Source organism: Garra rufa, chromosome 21 (genome assembly GCF_049309525.1).
Source record: "Garra rufa chromosome 21, GarRuf1.0, whole genome shotgun sequence".
Taxonomy (NCBI): domain Eukaryota; kingdom Metazoa; phylum Chordata; class Actinopteri; order Cypriniformes; family Cyprinidae; genus Garra; species Garra rufa.
In genome coordinates this window covers 39,798,156-39,819,591 of record NC_133381.1, presented here as the reverse complement: position 1 = coordinate 39,819,591, position 21,436 = coordinate 39,798,156, and the positions used below count along the sequence as shown (strand labels likewise).

At 37.9% G+C, this 21,436-nt stretch overlaps 1 protein-coding gene across 1 annotated transcript; it reads right to left on the bottom strand.

The window, feature by feature from the left end:
- Positions 1-3,012: 3,012 nt before the first annotated feature.
- Positions 3,013-7,175, bottom strand: pax1a (paired box 1a). The gene is made up of 5 exons (XM_073827289.1): positions 6,947-7,175; positions 5,949-6,578; positions 4,883-5,016; positions 4,345-4,555; positions 3,013-3,575 (listed from the first exon to the last, which is right to left on the bottom strand). The coding sequence occupies exons 1-5, from the start codon at positions 6,948-6,950 to the stop codon at positions 3,484-3,486; spliced, it is 1,071 nt and encodes a 356-aa protein (XP_073683390.1). The 5' UTR covers positions 6,951-7,175; the 3' UTR covers positions 3,013-3,483.
- Positions 7,176-21,436: the final 14,261 nt, after the last annotated feature.

The window sequence follows — 21,436 nt, the reverse complement described above, 5'->3', positions numbered from 1 at the left end:
CACTAGCTTACAGTTCATATTGCATATGTATTGCATCATAATATTTGAATATAGGTCTCTAGGCCTATTTATATATTTGTTTGACTACCTTTAATATCTATTTTAGAATTGTGATATTGTGAAATTTTCATAATTTGTCCACTCCCCAAGAAATAATGTTCAACCATTATGTATGCTGAAATATAACACATTGGTTTAGAATCCAGTTAACACTGCAATTAATTAATTCATAAAACGTGAGTTTTACCTTTTTTATTCCCACAGCATTTTTTACTTTTTCGAAAAGCAATAATATAATAAAACAATAATTACAATCATTTTAATAACCAAAGCATACATAGATTGTTGTTGGCGGAATAAAAGTCGTATTGGAGGTCTGCTGAAGAACTGAAAAACTGAACTTTAAAAAACGATACAATTTATACTTTTTGCCATACATTAAGTTATGTTTAGAGGTTGCTCAGTAAGAGTCTTAAGTCTTTGGTGTCAGTAAAAACGAAGTGCCTAATATGGCAGGAAAGTACAGTACTTGCATTCATAGAGTGTCAGCAATGTTTCAGGGACGTGTAACAGAGATCTTTCCGTCGTGAAATCATCAAGCTGAGTCTCATTACTGCGACAGAAAGCCCAGAAACGAACATAACAGAACTTAAACTAGCCTACAACTAAAATTTTAAGGGTTGATTTGGCGGCGAAAAAGATCACCTTTTACCAAAATGAAATGGACTGAAAAGCATCAGTGACACCGATATTTTACTTTTATCCTCATTCAGCTAACGATTTCGTTTTACACGACAGAGCAGAACTAGAAAAAACACATTTTATAAGCTTGCGTGCGTTTGTGTTCCACGTCGAACAACGATCCTACGCCGTAAAACATCATTTATTTAAATTTTTGCATTCTATGTTAAATCATTGATTGGAATAGCGTGTCTATTTTAAATTAAGCTTTTGATATTTGGATCATTCGTTCATTATTATTTATTTTAGTTGTTGTGTCAGTTTATTAATGAAGCCGTATACTGCTGTTCAGTGTCATTTTTGTTTACACAAGACAATATTCAGACATGTTTTAGGAAAAACTGTCGTTAGATAGTCATGGTCATGGATAGCCTAGATGTTTGATCCGACACTGACAGTTAATATTGATAAAATCTAGCGATTTGTTATCAAATAGCACATTCGTGTTCACCTGTCAGTTTTACCGATTGCTCAGCAAAACGGCTATGATTCCATCAATACAAATTGCAAAATGTAGCTTTTCTCACAATAGACTTGTCTTATTTTTTAAAAGATGATAGATGCTTAGGTCACAAGTCATTTTAACGTCATATTTTCATATAATTTACATAAAACGTGTTGCTATGTCAATAACACAGCTTCAAACAAATATTAATCCGACCAGCTCAGCGTTTCCCGGTAATGATGTATCTAGCTCTTAAAAGAGGGGTCCCTATGTGCCAAGGTACCAAGGTTCTCTCCTTTCCTATAAATTTACCCACAACTGAAATATCAGTTGTTTATCATTGTGACATTATGAACTGTAACCATTAGTTTAAAATATTTCCAATTTATCTTTCCCCGTAAATATTTAAAGCTTTTTTCAATCCCTAATTGATTAAATACCGTTTTAAAATTATGTACTTCTATCAGAGTCTTCATTTTCCGTGTGAACAATTCGTGTCAATTAATGGCAGTCTTCACCAATCCAGAGATGCTTTTTACTCCCCCACAGTGATGGGGACAGCAATGCACGCTCCAGTGCGAGCGAGAGGAAAATGAAGAGGAGAAAAAAAATAATATTTATAGACTTGTTCAATATACGGCAGTTGTTTCAGCATTGCAAGTCACTGAACTGTCTTCTCCCACTGAATTTTATTTATATGCACCAGTCATGCTACTTTGTTGAAACCAAATTCGTATAAATCAGGTAGCATGCGGTGCTTTATTTAGTTAGCTGTGTTTTTATGTATTCGTTTGAATCTATTTTAAATAATCGATTCAATAATATATACATTATTTTTACAAAAGGAAAACGTACAAAATAGATTATTATGATATTAAAGCCATAATGTTTAGGCTGCATGAAGTGTAACTAGCTGCATTAAGTTTAGTTGTAATTTTGCAGTTGTCCTGCAGGTGATTGCAAAAAGCAATGCATCTTAAACGCTCATGGATACGACGATTTACACGTACCTTTTATAATTAAACCAGAATTTCGGGAAACAGACCTGTAATGTAATTCTAAGGTGATCACCAGTCTATTTCTTTCTATCTGCTTAGGCTTATGGTGCTTTTGAGAAGTGATCCTTTATCAAGTGCAAAAAGAAAAAACCTATAGATATATTTTAGCCGTCAGAATAGGCCTAGTTTTAAAATTATTTAACTAATAGTCTAGTAGTAGGCCTAGTAATAGTAATAATAATCGCGTCGAATATAATGCAAACGGTTTTGATTATGCACATTACTCGAAGACTTGTATCTGTATGCTGAGTTGGCATCTTCCACAAGGTTGCAAACAAACATCAACTATCACAAATATCAAGTCATCACAAATGCTGCAAGCAAAATGACTGTAAAACAGTTTTAAGAAACTCGTAACATCGTGGATTATCTATATTGAAATATATTTATGTAATCCTAATACATATATCCTAATATATTCTGCACAGTGTGGCACTGATCCAGCATCAACACAGATAGCATCACTGGAGGCGCCAAATGCGGACAAGCACCATTACGCTCAGTAGCGCACATGAGAAAACAGCAAAATGGCCTTATCACTCCGAGCAGAGCATATTGCGTGAAACAATCTTGCTGAAAATATTTAGACGTTATAGTACTTTTTTGCCGCTGGTTTAGAGTGGACATGAATGTACTTTAACCCTAATGAGCAGAGAAAAACACTTTGTTAGAAATTTCCATATATCTTTGCGAGGATTTAAAGTGAAACTAGGTTCTCATAAAAGACAATAACGATGTTTTTTAAGCAATACCTTTATTTAGCATATTTACACATGAATTTATAAAAATATATAACTAAAGCTTTCTTCATATTTACATTAACAATTTATTACTTTGTTCACATAGGGTTTAGTTAATGCACACGTCTATGTAATGTATTGTCATTCTTTCAAAATCCTTTTGTACTGATGTCCGATTTAGCTTAAAGACAAATCTCATTTTGCATCCGGTATGCTGCTGCTGTCATAAATAGCATAGACAAACCCAGGATGACAGTATAATGATTAAACAGCCAACCACCAAACAACAACGCAGCCTGCATGGAGACAGTTATAGTTACAGTAAAGAACAAAGTCGGATACATTCATTCGGCTTGACAAAGATCTTATTTTCAGAGAGTGCTGGCCACCGGCTCGACACCGTCAGGACAACACCGTCGAAAGATGTGCATTGGTTGAACTTACGGTTTGGTTTGCTTTCTTGAAATGCGGTCATTTCTAAACTGATGTATCTGTGCTGTTACGAGGATGAGGTAGAAAGGCTAAGTCCGTGTATATTGCTCAAGGCTTCGTGCTGCTGCTTGCTTAGGGGACTCGGTGGTTTTCTGTCTCCTGTGGAGGACAAACAGGAGAACATATTTAGAGAGAAAACAGGTCGTAACTCTCCTCACATCCAATCACGCATTTTCTGCGGTATCGGGGCATGTTCAAAAAGACGGGTCGATTTTCGAAAATAGACCACGGTGTTAAAATTTCTCTAAAATGCATTCACTAAAAACTATCCTGAAAAGAAAAAAGCTTCTGAAATTGAATTTGCATATTTACATATTACAGAAACTGACTGGTCTATTTATTTTGCATTGATAAAAAATGCCCATTTGTAATCTTCTGTTAAAGCAAGCCAATATGCAATGCTTAAAATGAGTAAACGGCAATCACCAATAGTAGAAAAGCATTTACACAGGCCTGTTAATAACGCCAACCATTTATTTATATTGGTGAACATATAGGCCGCAACTCAGAATACACATACCGCTCTCTTTACCCTACATGACCTCATTCTCTTAAGAAATTTTATGTGCATGCCTAAAGGTTGGTTGAGAACACTAGCCTATAAGACTTCAAGTTGCAAACGATTTTATTCATTTATTTCCCCAGGTGTTGTTTTTTTATAGCAATTAGAAAGTAACATGAATGATAATATAAAGATAATCATGGAAGTTTAAAAGGTGTATAAATATCTTAAAATTGAACTGTACCAAAAAATTTGAAGTTGGTTAAGATGTCCATGAAAACAAATATACAAGCAAATATACTCAAATTTAATCGATAATGGGCAACAGTTGGACTATGACTGATATCAAAGTATGATTGTGCATACCATCTCGTACTGCATGTTTGAACGCCATTGAAGAATGGATGTCACTCGGGTGCATCGCTACGCCACCGCTAGGGTGGGATAGGCTGGTGCCCTGGGCCTGCCAGTGATGCCCTGGGCTCACATAACTGCCTGCTGGACCACTGTACACCCCATACTGGTTGGAGGGAGAGTACGCGCATGCTGGGACATAACTAGACAAAGTCGACGAAGGCTGAAGAAACAGGAGAAAAACAAGAACATTAACGATGAGCAAGCAGAAAAAATTACAAATAAAAAGATAAGGTCACACTGTGTATTTACGCGTTATGGCTATATTTCATATAAACATGCGTGCAATATAATATTAGTAACAAAGTGCATAAGCAGCTCTATAAAAAAAAGAGTTATATTTTAGATAGGCCACGCTGTTAATTTGTTATAACACAGTAGGCTACTTATGTAATTACAAAACAGCATAAAAGATAACTGTGACATCCAAATTCGTCCAAATGATTTCTGAAAAGATTTATCTGAAACAATAAATTAATTACTACGATACCTGGGGGTATTTTATGTCTGCATCAATAGCTGATTTGTCTATTCCATTGACTCCATGAGCAGAGGGAAATGTCGCTCTATTCACACTACCCCAGTCCTCCATTTTTGGTGCGTATCCTTCAGCGCTAGCAATAGCTAGAAGAAAAAGGATTGAAGTGCATTTTAACTTTCTGTTGTCGCTTTGTTTTGCAACGAATTGAATCCAAAGTCCAAACAGAATAAAGCATTACTTATGGAATTAAATAATGTCAAAGAAAGTCTCCATTGCAATTGGATGATTTAAATAATCTTTTACACACATTCGATACAAATGTGCAGCACATTTAATCTTGATACATATTAAGCGAAAATTCACGCATTCATATTTGCTTAAATGGATTTTAAATAAATGTTATCATCAGTTACTCAAGGTGACAATATATAAGGTATATTTTCTCATATAAGAATACATGGCACATTCTAATACAGTATTTTCAAAAACATGTTTTATAATAACACATATTACAATGAAATGTTATACTACATTGGCTTGCTTAACGCGTGGGTTTATTCGTTGTAACTGATAATTTGGGAATAAACACACACAGTATTTATATACATAATTATTCAAGGATTATTTAATATCTAACAATATAATATGCTTAGTTTGGACCATTTAAAAATGTGTCTGAAAATATTATTTAACATGACTCAATCAACAATAAATACATAACATGATTTTAAAATCATTTTATTGCTATATATAGGTAGAAACAGTTATTTAAGTTAACAATTGCATGGGTAGCACTTTTTACAGTACCGAGAACCCGATGGCCTACTCGGTTATTCGTATATGTGCAAGAATACGTCTCTTAATATCTCTGCTTTCTAAATTTGATGTCAAAATTTAAATGTTAAACTTTACCTGCTTTTATCTATAGTTTAAAAGTCAGTTTTTGCAATATGCTATAGATGATTGCACAGGCCTCGCCAGTTTGCTTTGTGTATGCATCGCAAATGTAATGAGGCCTATGTAACAGTTTACTGTACAGCTAAGAATAAACCTATAGACGTACAATAAGTCTCACCTGAAGGATCCATAAAAGCCCGAATACCCAGTATATTGCTGACTGTGTGCGCTGAAGGCCAACCTCGAGAAATGCTTACATGCCCACCCGTGACAGGGACACCGGGAGGATTGCTCATTTTGGTCCCGGAAGGAGACATTGCATTGGGGTATGAATAGGGGTATATATGGTTGTAGGAAAGGCCGGACTGCGGAGGAGCTTGCTTGCCGTTTTCATACTGGTTAGGCTGGGAGAGGTTTCCAATCTTGTTCCTTAATATCCGGCTAATAGAGCTGACCGAAGGAACGTTGTACTTGTCGCATACTCCGTCCGCAAGAAGACGGTCCCGGATCTCCCATGCAAAAATCCCCGGGTCTCCTTGCTTGTAGTCCCGTATGTTTTTTACTACATTTGGCGTCGTGACTCGTGGTTTGCTGCCACCGATTGCGCCTGGCAAAATGGACCCAGTTTCGTTGTATCTCGCAAGGATTTTACTCACGCAGCCATGGGACACCCGAAGCTGTCTGCTTATGTCACAGGGTCTGATGCCAAGCTGGGCTAACTCCACTATTCGTAATCTTATTGCATTGGGCAAAGGACGTCCATTGACAAAAACTCCCCCCAGCTGGTTCACCTCCCCGTAGGTTTGCTCTGTAAGAAACAAAAGGCATTTAACTTACGCTATGGAAAAATGAACAGCATTACACTTCATGTACATATTCAGTGACTTGAGCAAATCCGAGATTTTTCCATGAACATAGAGATCTTTTCTACTTTCTCTAACATTTTTAATACTCGACATTGTCAGTAGAGATAATGCATATTGTTGGCCTTTTAAGACAGTTGTTGTCTTATTGGCATGGTAGGCATCGCATAGTAGCTTCATTTGAATGATTTAAATATTCATAACCAAAGCAAACATTTGTCAATTCAGTTCGAGGCTCATTGTTACGGTTATTTCTAGTCTAAACTAAACATCTCTCTGCGAAATAAGCATGCTGATGTGAACGAGATCTCACCCATTTGCTCTTGCGATGCGTGTCTTTAAAACAGCTTCTCCTCAATGGCTGAACGCTGCAGCATGCAGTAGATTTGTGATGTTCAGAAGACTTCGACAAACTTTTGTCTATTCCGGCTGCAAAACTTCTACATGCCAAACTTGTCTAGGGTAGAATGGGATACGAGTGATCCTCTCCAGTTAAAGAGGGATTTGTCTGATCCCGCAGGGCTGAAGTTTGCTGGAGTTAATTTGACTCGTCCTCCACGTCAATCTAACTGGTTACGCGGAGAGCGATGGGTTGATTTCATTGGTCCAGGATTCTTCGGGTAGGCTGCACGTGTGCGTTTACCATCCAGTATGAGCAATTTAACAATTTCAATATATTAATTCAGATTAGAAGAAAAGAGCTTTGAAGCTTTGCTTCATTTAAACTTGACGCATTTCCAACACTGTGATACGTTAAGCAATATATGCAATTATGGAATATAGAAAGGGGTGGTCTCCAAGTAACAGAAGAGTTGTTTAGGCATCCACGTTAAAGAAAGCGTATGTTATGAGAAAGAGTAGCTATTACACGTATTTTGCACAAATCTGAATGAAGTGCGCCTTTGCAGATCAAAAATCGTATTAAGTGAAATCTTGATCATATGCGCAGCTACTAGTGATAATCAGTCCCTGCAATTCAGCACTTTATTCGTTTATTTCATACTTTCTCTTTCTCTTTACTACATAACTATCAATTAAACATAGGCTACACATTTTTTAGCTAAACAGGTCTTTATGCATAAACAGTCTGCTTTGTCGCTTGAGTAAAACTAGCCTATTTTTATTTGATTGGCAAGCAATGGACATGCATGCTTCAATATTGTAAGGTATAACTGACAAGTTATGAACAAAGAGGAAGTGGAATAAAAAAGCACATATCAAACACTTGTATACCCATGTAATGCAGAAATGTGGCCAACATAATTTATCAGCACACATGCTCCAAATAAGACCCAATGCAATCGATATCTTTGCTATGAATACTATATAGACTATAGGGTATTGACTGGATTCCAAAGGCCAACACTATCACAGCATGCTCACAGAGTTTCCTGTGGAAGTAAAGAAGGAATAGTTTATTAGCTCACAAAATGTCACTTGTAAAAGTTTACAGACGACCCAATAGAACAAGAAGCGGTGTCACTATCCGTACATGTGTGTAGGTCACAAGTCTCCAGCTTCAACACATGGAGAACATCTTTCGAGAGCATCACAGAACATCTGGGGGAAAGGCGTAGGTTAATTAAACAAAATCAGCGAGCAAAAGTGTTTAGTCTGGTGTTGTTGTGTAAGAACACAAAAGAGAGAATATGCAGGGAGTCTACAGCGTCAAAGCACAGTGCTATCATTAATAGACATCAACATCGACTATATGTAGTAACTATGCCCAAGGTGTGCAAAACATGGTATTCTTGCCATGTCAAGGTGAGTGTTGTGCGTCAAAAGGAAACCTTTCGAAAGAGGGTTAACATCGTGGACAAAACTCGTTAACAAGGGACATATTGAGAGCAGAGAGCCAAAAGTCTCCCTCCTCTGGATAAATTACGCAATTACACCTTGCAGTCAGTTTTTGTGCATAGACAATGAGGCTAGCAGGAGAAAACGGCTATCGAAATTTGCTTCTTGAGAACATTCGTGAAACATGCAGACGACGAACTCACTTCATTGCTGTCTTGCACAGGATTCTCAGGTATGCAGGTTCATCGCACAGAGCTTTAGCAACTGTATTGAAATTGAAAGATATTACGTAAAGGAGGTGTGCAAAGGATTGTAGACAATTGCTATGACTGCTGATGTGATGCATGTCGGTAATTCCACCTTGTTTAGTTTGAAATGTTAATACATTGGAAAATTCTTGAATAGTTTTAGCTACTGATGTGAAAGGAAATTGCGGTCGCACCATTGTTTCTCTTTCTTTCTTTCTTTCTTTCTTTCTTTCTTTCTTTCTTTCTTTCTTTCTTTCTTTCTTCGTGACTTGCGACGTATTTTAGGGACCGATAATATTTTATTATTTTTTATTTTTTTATCCTTACACTTTAAATGAAACATTGCCTAATGACAAATCAACATAATGAAAACTGCATGTTTATAATACAGTAGGCCTATTTGATATACTTCTTTGCAATTATGTTTTATTCATTTGTAAGAAATAAATACCACTGAACTATTTTAAAGGATTAAGGCCTTGATGCGTTTTATCACTGTTTGTATTTCTTTATATATATAGACAGGCCCGCTGCAATGTTTTTAAATCTCTTTTATGAGCATAATATTTCAAATGTAATTAATTATTTATTCATTCATTTGTTTAGTTTTTTTTCCTAAAATATTGTATATTAGATATTAATTTAGAAATTAATTAACGCTGTTAAAAATAGGCGTGACAGTTTTCAAACGGGAAAAGAAACCCATCTTTGCGGCGTTATTGTCTAATGTCTAATTCAGTGAATCATATCCTTTTAAATGAGAAAGTAAACAGGACAGCCAACTTTTTCCCTCAGCAGTAAACACACAGTTAACCATTTTTAAATATGACACCTGTATACGTCCACAGCTTCACGCATTCATTTAAAAATATAATGGACCAACAAGTATTGTCATGTATTGTCATGTCTTTATGATTCTCTTGTTATATTCAAAGGTCTGTTTAAAATATAGCTGAAACTGTGATAACTAGTTCAGGATTATATAAATGATCAAGAATGATTAAATAAACGCGTTGAACTGGCACCTGAATATTTTTAAACTGAACATCTTTTTGTTATTTTCATAGATTTTTTTGCATTGTTAATTATAATTTTACAGCGCACCCACTCCCCTAAAATAAATTAAATAAACTATATATCTGCTGTCATTCAGTGCCGGCCATTTTCACTTTTCCAATTTACAGATAAAGACCGATGCTTTAAGATAGTACAAACCATGATAGGAGGATAGCACGATAAAAAGAATGCTCTTTCTCCCATTATCTGGACAAATTAAAAATAGAACTGATGAGTGGTTTTGGGGAAAAAAAAAAAAAACATTTTAAAGACCCTCTCGGTTCTTTAATAGTCTTTCATCGCTAATAAAAACTATTTATTTTTGGCATGAAAGTAATTAACAATCATCATCATTATAAATGGTTAATTTACACACCTTGTAACATCCAAATCAACTGGTTCAATTGGGGTGAAAAAAAATAAAGAACAATAAATAATCGATATGCATTATTTTATACCAGCAAAAAATAAGTTTTATAGTTTGATCTATGCATTGCACAGATCAAACATTTCTGCAGAAATGTCTATAGCGTCAACTTGATGAATACTTAAAAAAACACCTGAAATTATTTATTTCCCAGTTATGGTTATCAAAGCTATAAAATGCGTAGCTATTGAAATGATAAATATGTCTTTGGTATTAAAAGATTTAAATCACAGATATATATATATATATTCTGATTTTATATGGTCTCCGCTTTCTTTTATCCCTGTATGGAGCGTCTATGGACGGTTTTATTAAAGGCCCGTTGTGGCCCAGGTTTTGATTTAGTGTTTGTGAGTTTTGTGATCTCATTGCTATGTATGGAAATTATTAGACTAGGCCTGGACTGCGTGCTGTCAACAGATGAGAATCAACATGGGGTGAAGAACACAAAGCCAATAAGTGTACGAAATATAATCTATAATTCATATCGTAAGATCCCCATGCAGGGTCACTGCGAGAGCTTGTTAAAATCACGACTACACTAAAACAGACAGCTTATTAACAAACATTTAATAAAACAGACTGTCTTTGGACATAGTTTAAAATAAGTCAAATGTGTCTTACGCTTCCTTAAATTATCTTACTGATTCGTTGACATGTTTCTCTGTAGCACGAAATCAAGAAATATTGATTTAAATCCATTTTTCATTTCAGCTGTTTCAAAGCAAAAACGATCGTGCAAGTACAAAGTATCTTCTAGAAAAGTGAAATGAAAATATCCAAAACAAAAAGTTGGCAAAACATTGGACATAACTTAGTACTAGCATCTATTCATGACCTCTTCGATAAAAGACAAAAGGTTTCCATTAAGAGTTTATAGAAATTGTGAACTGAGAGACTGTGGAGAGCAGAGGCAGCCGGTTTTATGGTTTGAAGGCTCCACCCCAAGTTCAGCAAAGTGAGTGCCAGTGTAAAGCCTGGTTAATTGTTTATGACCTTTACAAAAATGTTTCTCATGTGGAAAAAGGGGTGACTAATTGCTTCAGTGGGCAAGGCAGAATCGAGCACATGGGATGAACATATAGCAAATGGCAAAATTATTAGCTAATATTTTCTTGGGGGAAATAATACCAAGTGCATTTTAGATGCACCTTAAGCTTTTGCTGAATAGACTATATGCATCATGTTATATTTTATATGAATCGGACAAGTTTTGGCCATTAAAAAGCTAGGATGGATTGTTTGGGCTTAAGAACCTACCAGAGACTTGAAATGGCTTGTTGCTACGAAGTGTGTAAAATGTACATGAAAGTGGGGAGAACAAAAGGTGCGCTCAAAAAATCACAGATGCAGAAACCTAATCAGTGGCATTATTCAATGTTCTGTCAAAGGAATAAAGAACACAATCAGACTCTACAAAAATGGCAGAAGACCAAACCTGGACTGACCACATGAACTCGTGAAAGGCCCTTGTAATGGAAAAGTTCCGCATAGGGTATAATTTTTAAGTAGTTTTTGTAGCGTTATGAAATGCCTTGTATATTTAGGTGTTGGTGAAAAGACCATGTTGAAATTATGTACAAATAATTGCAAGTATAGTGGTAACCGGTTCTGAACGCTGTGACTGAGGCTCACGTTTTGTTCAGAATACGGAAATGTGAATCGGGTTGCAAAAAAAGGATTGGATTAATTGGGCAAAACTTGATTTGGATACGCCACTTTAGAAATTCTGCTAACTATAAGTAACTTTGCAACTACATGTCAACTAACTCTAAAAAGTATTATTAGACTGTTAGGGTTCGGTTAGGGTAGAATAAATTGACACGTACTTGCATTGTTACTTATAATCAGAAGTCTGTTGGAGGACCTTAAAAATAAAGTGTTAGCAGATATTAAGAAGATTTTATATCTGGCCAGAATATCTTGCAGTTATTTGTTTGATCTTGTTAGCAATTATGCCAGATCCTAACGACATTATTCTAAAACATCAATGTTACCAATTACCAAAACAACAGGATAAGATTTGGCACTGACCTGCTCAGATGGCATATTTTATAGATTTACTTGTGTGTGTACATCGGTGCTCAGATGACAAACCACATGCATCCGTGCTGAGCCTAAGCACCACTAAAACAATGTCTTCCGGAAGACACATGCAGTTGTACTTCTTAACCGCTAGAGGGCCAAAAGCCTTTATCATATCACAAAGCTGGTGGAAATAAAACTAATAATTAATTGGTTCCAGATCAAATTTGTGTCAAGTTATTGCTGTAAGGATAATTTTACTCTATTTACAGTTTGCTTTATTCGTGGATTATTGCGGAATGACATAACACACCTCTAGAGAAAATAACTAGGCATGATTGTTTCCCAAAGCCAAAGTAACTTTGTTGCACATCCATTGATAGTTTCTACAACAAAGCATCATACTATGGTAATCTAGATAGTCAGGAATATTTCCTGAACACCGTCGCATCTATATCATTTTACCCCAGATTAGTTCAACAATATCAACATTCTCTGCTGAAAAAAACAGCATATGCTGGTTAGGTATGTTTTGGTGCTGGGATGCTGTTTTAGCTGGTTTATGCTGGTCCTTTGCTGGTTAATGCTGGTCCTTAGATGGTTAATGCTGGTCCTTTGTTAGTTTATGCTGGTCCTGTTGCTGGTCAAGGACCAGCATAAACCAGCAAAGGACCAGCATAAACCAGCTAAAACCAGCATCCCAGCACCAAAACATACCTAACCAGCATATGCTGGGTTTTTTTTTCAGCAGGGGTTTTCTTGACGTAAGAGTGGGCATGGCCATTTTTAGATTTTATGCGTCTGGCTTCTGGACTGATCCGCGTCCAGCTATTTTTAGCTGTACAAAACAGCTCATTTTGTTGCTTAATACTGCAAATTGGTATGTCTTACCATAATATTTTAATGTATTACCTTAGCTATGTGTTACATGTTAAAGAATAAGGCACATGTGCAATCTTCTGAAATGGCGCTTATTGAGGGTGCAATTTTCATATAGAATAGACTGTATTGCATGTTAGCTTGCTTATTGTGCCCAAGAGCATAATGTCCATATGTCTTATTAACAAGAATCTTTGCTTTTAACCACAGGTCCAAAAAGTTCCAAAAATAAGTTTGCAACAATGTTTGCGAATGTTTGTTTGAACTATGGTTTGGGGGAACACTGAATCGTTAAATCATGTTGGTAATGAGTAACATCGAAACGCACCCCATGTGATTCTTAAAGGGGTAGTTCACCCAAAAATGAAAACTATTTCACTAATTATTCACCCTCATGCTGTTCCAAACCTGCAAGACCTTCATTCATCTTCAGAACACAAATTAAGATATTTTTGATGAAATCCAAGAGCATGACCCTCCATACAGCAAGGGTCCTACCACAGTCAAGGTCCAGAAAGGTACCAAGAACATCAACAAAATAGTCATCAATGTGACATTAATGGTAATTTTATGAAGGTACGAAAATATTTTGTGTGCAAAAAAAACCTTTATTCAACAATGCATCACTCTAGCACCATTTTGGAGAGTATTGCGACACATGCTTGCCCTATCCTCTTAATGAATGACAGAATTTTCATTCTCGAGTGAACTATCCCGTTAAGTTTGTTTCCTGTTTATTTTTTATGAGCTAAAAGACAGTTGACAGTATCAATGTGCAAATTCTTGCAACTCTGTAATGACATCATTTTCAGCAGACTATTGTTGTCCATTTAATCTTCTTTCCCACTAAGTTTTAGAACAGCTTTAGAAAAGCAGCTGGGTTTGGTTTTTTGTCAGTTTGTGTTGCCATCATAAAATTAGTTTGGAAAAGAATACTCACTTCTGCTTTCAATCAAATACTTTGAATATACAAAGAGGTTTACTCACATTAGGCTACTTTTAAATGGGAGATATGTGGGAATATGTCCCGCGTTATAAATAATGAGCCAGTCATCAATTGGTAAAGTCAACACGTCATTGCTGAAGTTGGGAGTTCTGGTTGCCATAGAAAGATACAGTCATTTCTGAGATGTGCAAGGGCTGTGCAATGGTTGGTTGAGCCTGAAACATAAGCATTTAAACCTATTTTAGCATAAGAAACAACATTTACAGGACAGTTGATATCTGATTTTGTTGTGGAAATGTGTTATTTAAATGTATATGTTGCACGCTTTTGAGTTTTTAAGATTGAGATGGCCGCCGAGTGAGCTTTGTTTTAATGAATCAAGAAAGCCATAATCTTTTAGAGAAATCCTTTAACATAGCATGTAAAGTAGGCCTATATATGGTAAAGATTCATGGGTGATTCTTTTCTAATTTTAGTTTAAATATATATACAAATGCTTAAAACGATATCCATCTGCATTTTTCTATTATCAATATTATTTAGCTGATAATTAAGTCTAATGAATCAGACCTCAAATTCACAGCACAGACTTGATGAGTATACTGTACTGTGAATATAACAAGGGGTTAACACTGTTCATTGAAAACATGAAATGTGAAACATACTTCTATTTTAGTGTTGTTTAATCTTTTAAAAAATTAGCATCCACCCCATAGTAACATGTTGTTTATTAGGCTATAAGCTCACACTGCAGTTATGTCATCTGTCGTTTTAAATACTCAAGGCAAGCTTTTTAAAGTTGGGTGGATACTGACTGGCTGAGTGTTTTTATTGTTCATCAGCTTGGGGTAAACTTTAGTTATAGTTGTCGTTACAGTTATTGCTCTTGATGTGATGTCTTTGACTTAATAATTTAGTAACAGTTCAGAGGACTGTTATCAATTTCCGCTCAGTAGAGCTTTATCCAGAAGTTGTGTGTTGTTTTGTATCCATTAGTACCGAAATCCCTTTCAACAATGTAAAAATCTCAAGATCTACTGTATAAACAGGCTGTGTGATATCTTTTACCACCAAACCAAAATCAAGGCCACAAATGTGCCTTTTTTATGTCAGACATTGGGGCAGTGTATGGTTTTGACAGTTTTTCCTTTTAAGATTAATGAGCTTATAAGAACCTTGTGTCTTCATCTGAAGGCCACACTGAAAATCTGTCAGTGTGACCAGTTTAATAACATAGTTGTGACATTGGAATTTTAAAGAAAAAGTAAGTATTGATGTCACAATTGAACAAGCTCAGATCTCTGTGTGTGAGAATGAATTAGTAGCTTTCAGTGGTGGAAAATTTTAAACCAGTCATCAGTTGTCCCTCAGTTCCTATCCCATAAACAACCTACTGCATAAACAACCCTAGTCTAGACATCGCCTTGGTTTTAAATGTTTAAATGGCACCAATTTTTTTTAGGATCTAACTACAACGTTGTAATGAAAAATCTAATATCTTTTTTTTTTCCCTAAAAATTGTTCTGATTTTGACCCATTGTGCATGCAGAAATTTCCCACTTACCTTTCTCAGGCTTCTGCCAGACATATATAAATACCATCCCTTATTTCTGCCCTTGTGTGGGTGCCAGCCAGTCCAAGCCATGGGTTTGTTTTGGGTGCTCAGCATGGGTCTTGCTTCCACATTTCACATAAAAGGGCTACTGACTTCCTGAAATACCCACAAACCTGTGCCGCTAGTCGTCTGTCATTCGGACGATTTGTTGAAAGCTGCATATGTTAAGTCCCATGTTCACATAATGGCAGCTTGTTTGTGCAGTCACACATGGATTCATCAAACTTCACTCTTGTGGAGGAAAATGCTGAATAAATGTAATATCATTTTTTGGAAAAATCATGCACTTAATTGCCAATAAAAATATACATTTGTACCGCCTCTATTTTAAGGCAAACACTCAGTTAAGCTGAGAAATTTGAAATATAAATCATGTTTGAATGAAAGTGGTTTAACTGTATCTCAGTGGTTGCTGGTGTGTGCAGTTTGAATTATATTAGACTTGTTGTTTCGTGAGATCAAGATCTCATGCAATATACATTTTTTTAATGACAGAATTTACTAACAACTTCCCTTCTTTTGTTCGCAGTTCTTTTAAGCTTTGGGATGTAAACCAGCAACTGGCACTTTAGGAGGATGCACATGACAAGACGTTCCACATATGGCGAAACCTGCTGCTTCTCAACATGTTTACATTTAATGTTCACAAGTGAATTCCTAATTCAAAGATCTTGTTGAGCAAATAAATGATACAAATTCATCTACACAAGGGGATTTCCACTCTTTGCAAGGCAGATGACATGAAACTATTCTTCAGAGGGCGAAATGGGGGGGAAAACTTCAGGTAGCAAAACATGTTTCCTTTGAGTGAAGACAGAAGAAGCCAGAAGCCAGTCTGGGCTTGTCAGTGTGAACCCGATCTTTTGGTACAGTACCCCCCTCTCATATATGCATGCATTTGCACACACATAGAGTTTATTTTAAAGTAAAAACATTGAATTATATTAAATGAAGTGACATGGATGACACAAGACTGGGTCAGCATCTACTCACCCTACCAAAGTTGTCTTTTAATGATAAAGAATAAAGAATATTAGAATTTTAACTCTGGTAATCTCTAAAAGCTCACAGATACCATACATCATCCTTTCTCCTTAAGGAGAGGTGTAAGGCGAGCCTTGATGGAAGATGACAGCACACTGCTGGTAATCTGGGTATCTACAGGTAAAAGCTTATACCAACATCATGAGTGACTTAACAGCCTCCAGTTACTCAGCAGAACTGTGTGTACTCTATGCCTGGCATTAGGCTAATTATTAAATAAGACTCAAGTGATTCACATCAATCAGTTTAAAAGCTGAAATGCTAAAGTTTTTAACGAATCTGGATATTTTTGTATAGTATATACTAGGCTAAAATGTCATCTTAATAAGTGGTAACACTTTCTATGAAGCTTGTGTTTGAAATAAATTATAAGGGCATTCTTAAGGCATTATAATGAATGCATTATAAAAAAAATTAAATATGTTGTATTTTCTCATGAGAGTTCATAAGAACAGTTTTAATATATCATATTTTTTTACTTATTTGTGGTTATACCTTTTAAGAGTATAATTATTTATAACACAGTGAACACATTGCATCCATATCAGATACTGTCACGTATCTGGTCTATCCTGTCATTATGAACTCTTGCACCACACATCATGGACTTCATTTCCCACAAGCCACTGCTCTAATCACTGCATTCACCTGCTCTCACTTTACTGATTACTGGTCACAGCTGCACCTCATCACACTGTCTGCATTTAAGCCACTCACACACACAGCCACCTTGCGAAGTCTTATCGTTCCATATGGTCGTTATTCTAAGCGTTTCTCTCTGTGTTGGATTATCTGTGTATGACTCTGGACTGTGTACCCCGTTGACGATTCCTGCTTCCTGCCATTGCGACCATTGCCTGTCTATTGAACTGTTTCCCGGATTACCTACGTTGTTCCTGTTTTCTGGTGATTATTCTGGCCTGTTGACGATTCTAAATAAATGCTGCAAATGGATCCGCACGTCTCAGTCTGACTCCCTGTGACAGAAGACTTCGCCGCACCAGGATCCAGCAGCTTTATCCCACCACCAGCGCAAACATGGACCCAGTCAACCAGCTACTTAATCTGCATCAGGGATATCTACCCATTGTTGAATATGTTCACCAGTTTTGTGAGTTATCCAAGGAAGTACCGTTTTATGATGAAGTTATGTTTAAGGAGTTATTCCGTTTTGGACTGAATGAGCCCATTAAATCATGGTTCCCTAAGGGGAGGTTCAATTGTAGTTTAAAGGACTTTATGGACTATGCACTCATTTTGAGCAGTTCTTCTTTCACTGTGGATATCACTGAGGACAATTGCACCAAACTAGAGCTTAGTCACAAGATGTCTGCTAGCCCTGAGCCACAGCACAAGATGTCTGCTAGCCCTGAGCCACAGCACAAGATGTCTGCTAGCCCAGAGCCACAGCACAAGATGGCCACCCTTCCAGAGCCCATCAGCAAGATGGCTGTCACCCCAGAGTCTGCAAGCAATATGGCTGCCACGCCAGAGTCTGCAAGCAAGATGGCTACCGTCAAATCTGAGTCTCCGCCGCCAGAGCGCCCTCCAGTGACTGCGCCGCCAGAGCGCCCTCCAGTGACCGCTCGCTCAGAGCCTGCTCTTCCAGAGTCTCCGCTGGAGACGCCCAGCCCTCCTGAATCTCCGCTGGGGTCGTCCAGTTCTCCAGAGCCCGCTTCACAAGAGCGTCGTCCAGAGCCCGCTTCACAAGAGCGTCTTCCAGAGACTCCGCTGGTTCCGCCCAGCCTTCCAGAGCCTCCGCTGGTTCAGCCCTGCCTTCCAGAGACTCCGCTGGTTCCGCCCAGCCTTCCAGACACTCCGCTGGTTCAGCCCTGCCTTCCAGAGACTCCGCTGGTTCAGCCCTGCCTTCCAGAGACTCCGCTGGTTCCGCCCAGTCTTCCAGAGACTCCGCTGGTTTCGCCCAGCCTTCCAGACACTCCAATGGTTCCGCCCAGCCTTCCAGAGACTCCGCTGGTTCCGCCCAGCCTTCCAGAGACTCCGCTGGTTCCATCCAGTCTTCCTGAGATTCCTGTCTGCCCGGTTCTGGTCACGGAGCTCATGCATGGACTGTTCCCACCCACCCTCCCTGCTGCTCCAGTTCCGCCACCTCTGTCTCCTGACAGTCCCTCTGCTCACCCACATCCCACCTTCGGTGCAGAGGACTTGCCGTGGGACTGCCAGTCTCCATCGGTGTCCAGACTGAAGGACCCCTCACCATCACCTCCAGTCTCAGAGTCCTGGACTCCACCTCGGCCCTCCGACCCTGCGGCTCCACCCCGGCTCTGTGCTCCCTCGTCTCCGTTGTCGGCCGTCGGCCCACCAGCTCCTCCGGGCTCCATCGTCTCTCCGGCTCCGCCCCGGTCAGTCGTCGCCCCACCTTCGCCTCTGGACTCTACTCCTCCGGCTGCGCCTCGTCACTCCGTCCTGCCGGCTCTGTGGACCTCCTCCCTCCCGTGGGCACAGCCTCGATCCTCTGTCACTCCGGCTCCTCTGCGTACCTCCGGACCTCCATCTCCGCCGGGGTCGCCAGAGCCTTGGGTTCCGCCTTGGCCCTCCGGATCCTCTGTGTCGCCCAGGACCATCGACTCTCCGGTTCCGCCTCGGGCTCCACCGGCTCCACCTCCGTCGGTCGGCCCCATGCAGGAGCCAACCCTTCCTCCGCCATGGCTTCTCCCTCCGTCGGCTCAGCCTCAGTTTGTGGTTCCAGTACCCCTACATGGACCTGGCCCTCCATCCCTCCCCCTGTTCCGCCTCCGCTCCACCACCCTCCAGGTTGTATTAGGTGGTTAGAGCGTCTGGAAGCCGCTCCTTGGGGAGGGGCTCTGTCACGTATCTGGTCTATCCTGTCATTATGAACTCTTGCACCACACATCATGGACTTCATTTCCCACAAGCCACTGCTCTAATCACTGCATTCACCTGCTCTCACTTTACTGATTACTGGTCACAGCTGCACCTCATCACACTGTCTGCATTTAAGCCACTCACACACACAGCCACCTTGCGAAGTCTTATCGTTCCATATGGTCGTTATTCTAAGCGTTTCTCTCTGTGTTGGATTATCTGTGTATGACTCTGGACTGTGTACCCCGTTGACGATTCCTGCTTCCTGCCATTGCGACCATTGCCTGTCTATTGAACTGTTTCCCGGATTACCTACGTTGTTCCTGTTTTCTGGTGATTATTCTGGCCTGTTGACGATTCTAAATAAATGCTGCAAATGGATCCGCACGTCTCAGTCTGACTCCCTGTGACAGATACCATGGATTATACTCTTCATAGTTAACATATTATAAGTCTCATATCTTGTTAAATATATGCTAACACTGCATTTTGATGGTTCCCCAAAAGACACACTGATAATTAGTAACTTTGCAAGTACAGTATGTGAACCTTTTACCTATAGCCTAACCTTAACCTAAGTCTACTAATACTTTAAGGAGTGTTAGTTGACATGTAGTTGCAAAGTTACTTATAGTCAATAGATTAAGGGGACCATCAAAATAAAATGTAATTCATTGGTTTAAAAAAATGCAATATGATATAGCCCATTATAATGAAGTAGATTTAATATGGTGTCCATTGTGTGTTATAAATAATCATAATCTTAAATGTTATAACATCAAATATGCAAGTGTTATAATGTATTATAATTATTTTGATTATTCATAAGATTTTTTTTTTTTTTTTGTAATTATGCATTCATTATAATACCTTAGAAATACCCTTAGAATGTATTATAAATAGGGGCTTTACAGAAAGTGTTACCCATAAAGGTCTTGTACACCATAAAATGATGGCATTCTGGTCATAGATTCAGGTTACATGGCTTTACCACTATGAATTAAAAAATGGTCTTATTGTAGTAGGTTTAAATTGTAAAAAAAAAAAAAAAAATAGGTATTGTCAGCAAAATGACAAATTACAAACCTTTCATAATGTAATAATATCTTACTTTTTTAGGACTTTTAAGACTTTACTTTGAAATTAAATGTCAAGTAATTTGTATTCTCAGACCACTTTGAATGCATTTATTAATGATATTTTTAAATACAGCATCAATGTCCTAGAACGTTCCTAATTGTCTCTCTGCTATTTAAAGGGACAGTTTACCCCAAAATAAAAATCCTGTCTTCATGTACTCATCGTCTTGTTGTTTCAAAAGACTTTAATTTACCTTTGAAACAAATAAGTCATTTTTAACAAAAACCTGAGAGATAAATGCCGGTCCAATGTAGGTCCATTCCATTAAAACCAACATTATGGGTGACTTAGCAGCCTCCAATTACTCCGCAGAGCTGTGTGTACTCTACACCTGGCATTAGGCTAATTATTAAATAAGACTCAAGCTTTAAAAAGTTCATAGAGATGTTGCAAAAGTAATCCTTTTGAGTGTGTTCCAAGTCTTCTGAAAAGACACAATCAGTTGTAACACAACTTTATTGGTTCCCAAGCATCAAAGCATTGCTACCGTTTATCATATTTGATGTGCTCTGTGTACGTGCATTGATTAATATTCATATGTAAATGAAAGCCTAAATCAAATCTGGGTTACACTTTATCAAAAAAATAAATACACTGTAATTGCACTGTAATGCACTGTAACAAGGTGTCCTTGTAAATTTAAGTACTGAGTAATATTAATGAACTACATGTACTTACTAAATGGTTAGGGTTAGGATTAGGGTTTGGTTTAGGGTTACTTGGATGTAATAATTATGCATAATTAATTACTATTATTATAGTAAGTACTTGTAACATGTGTA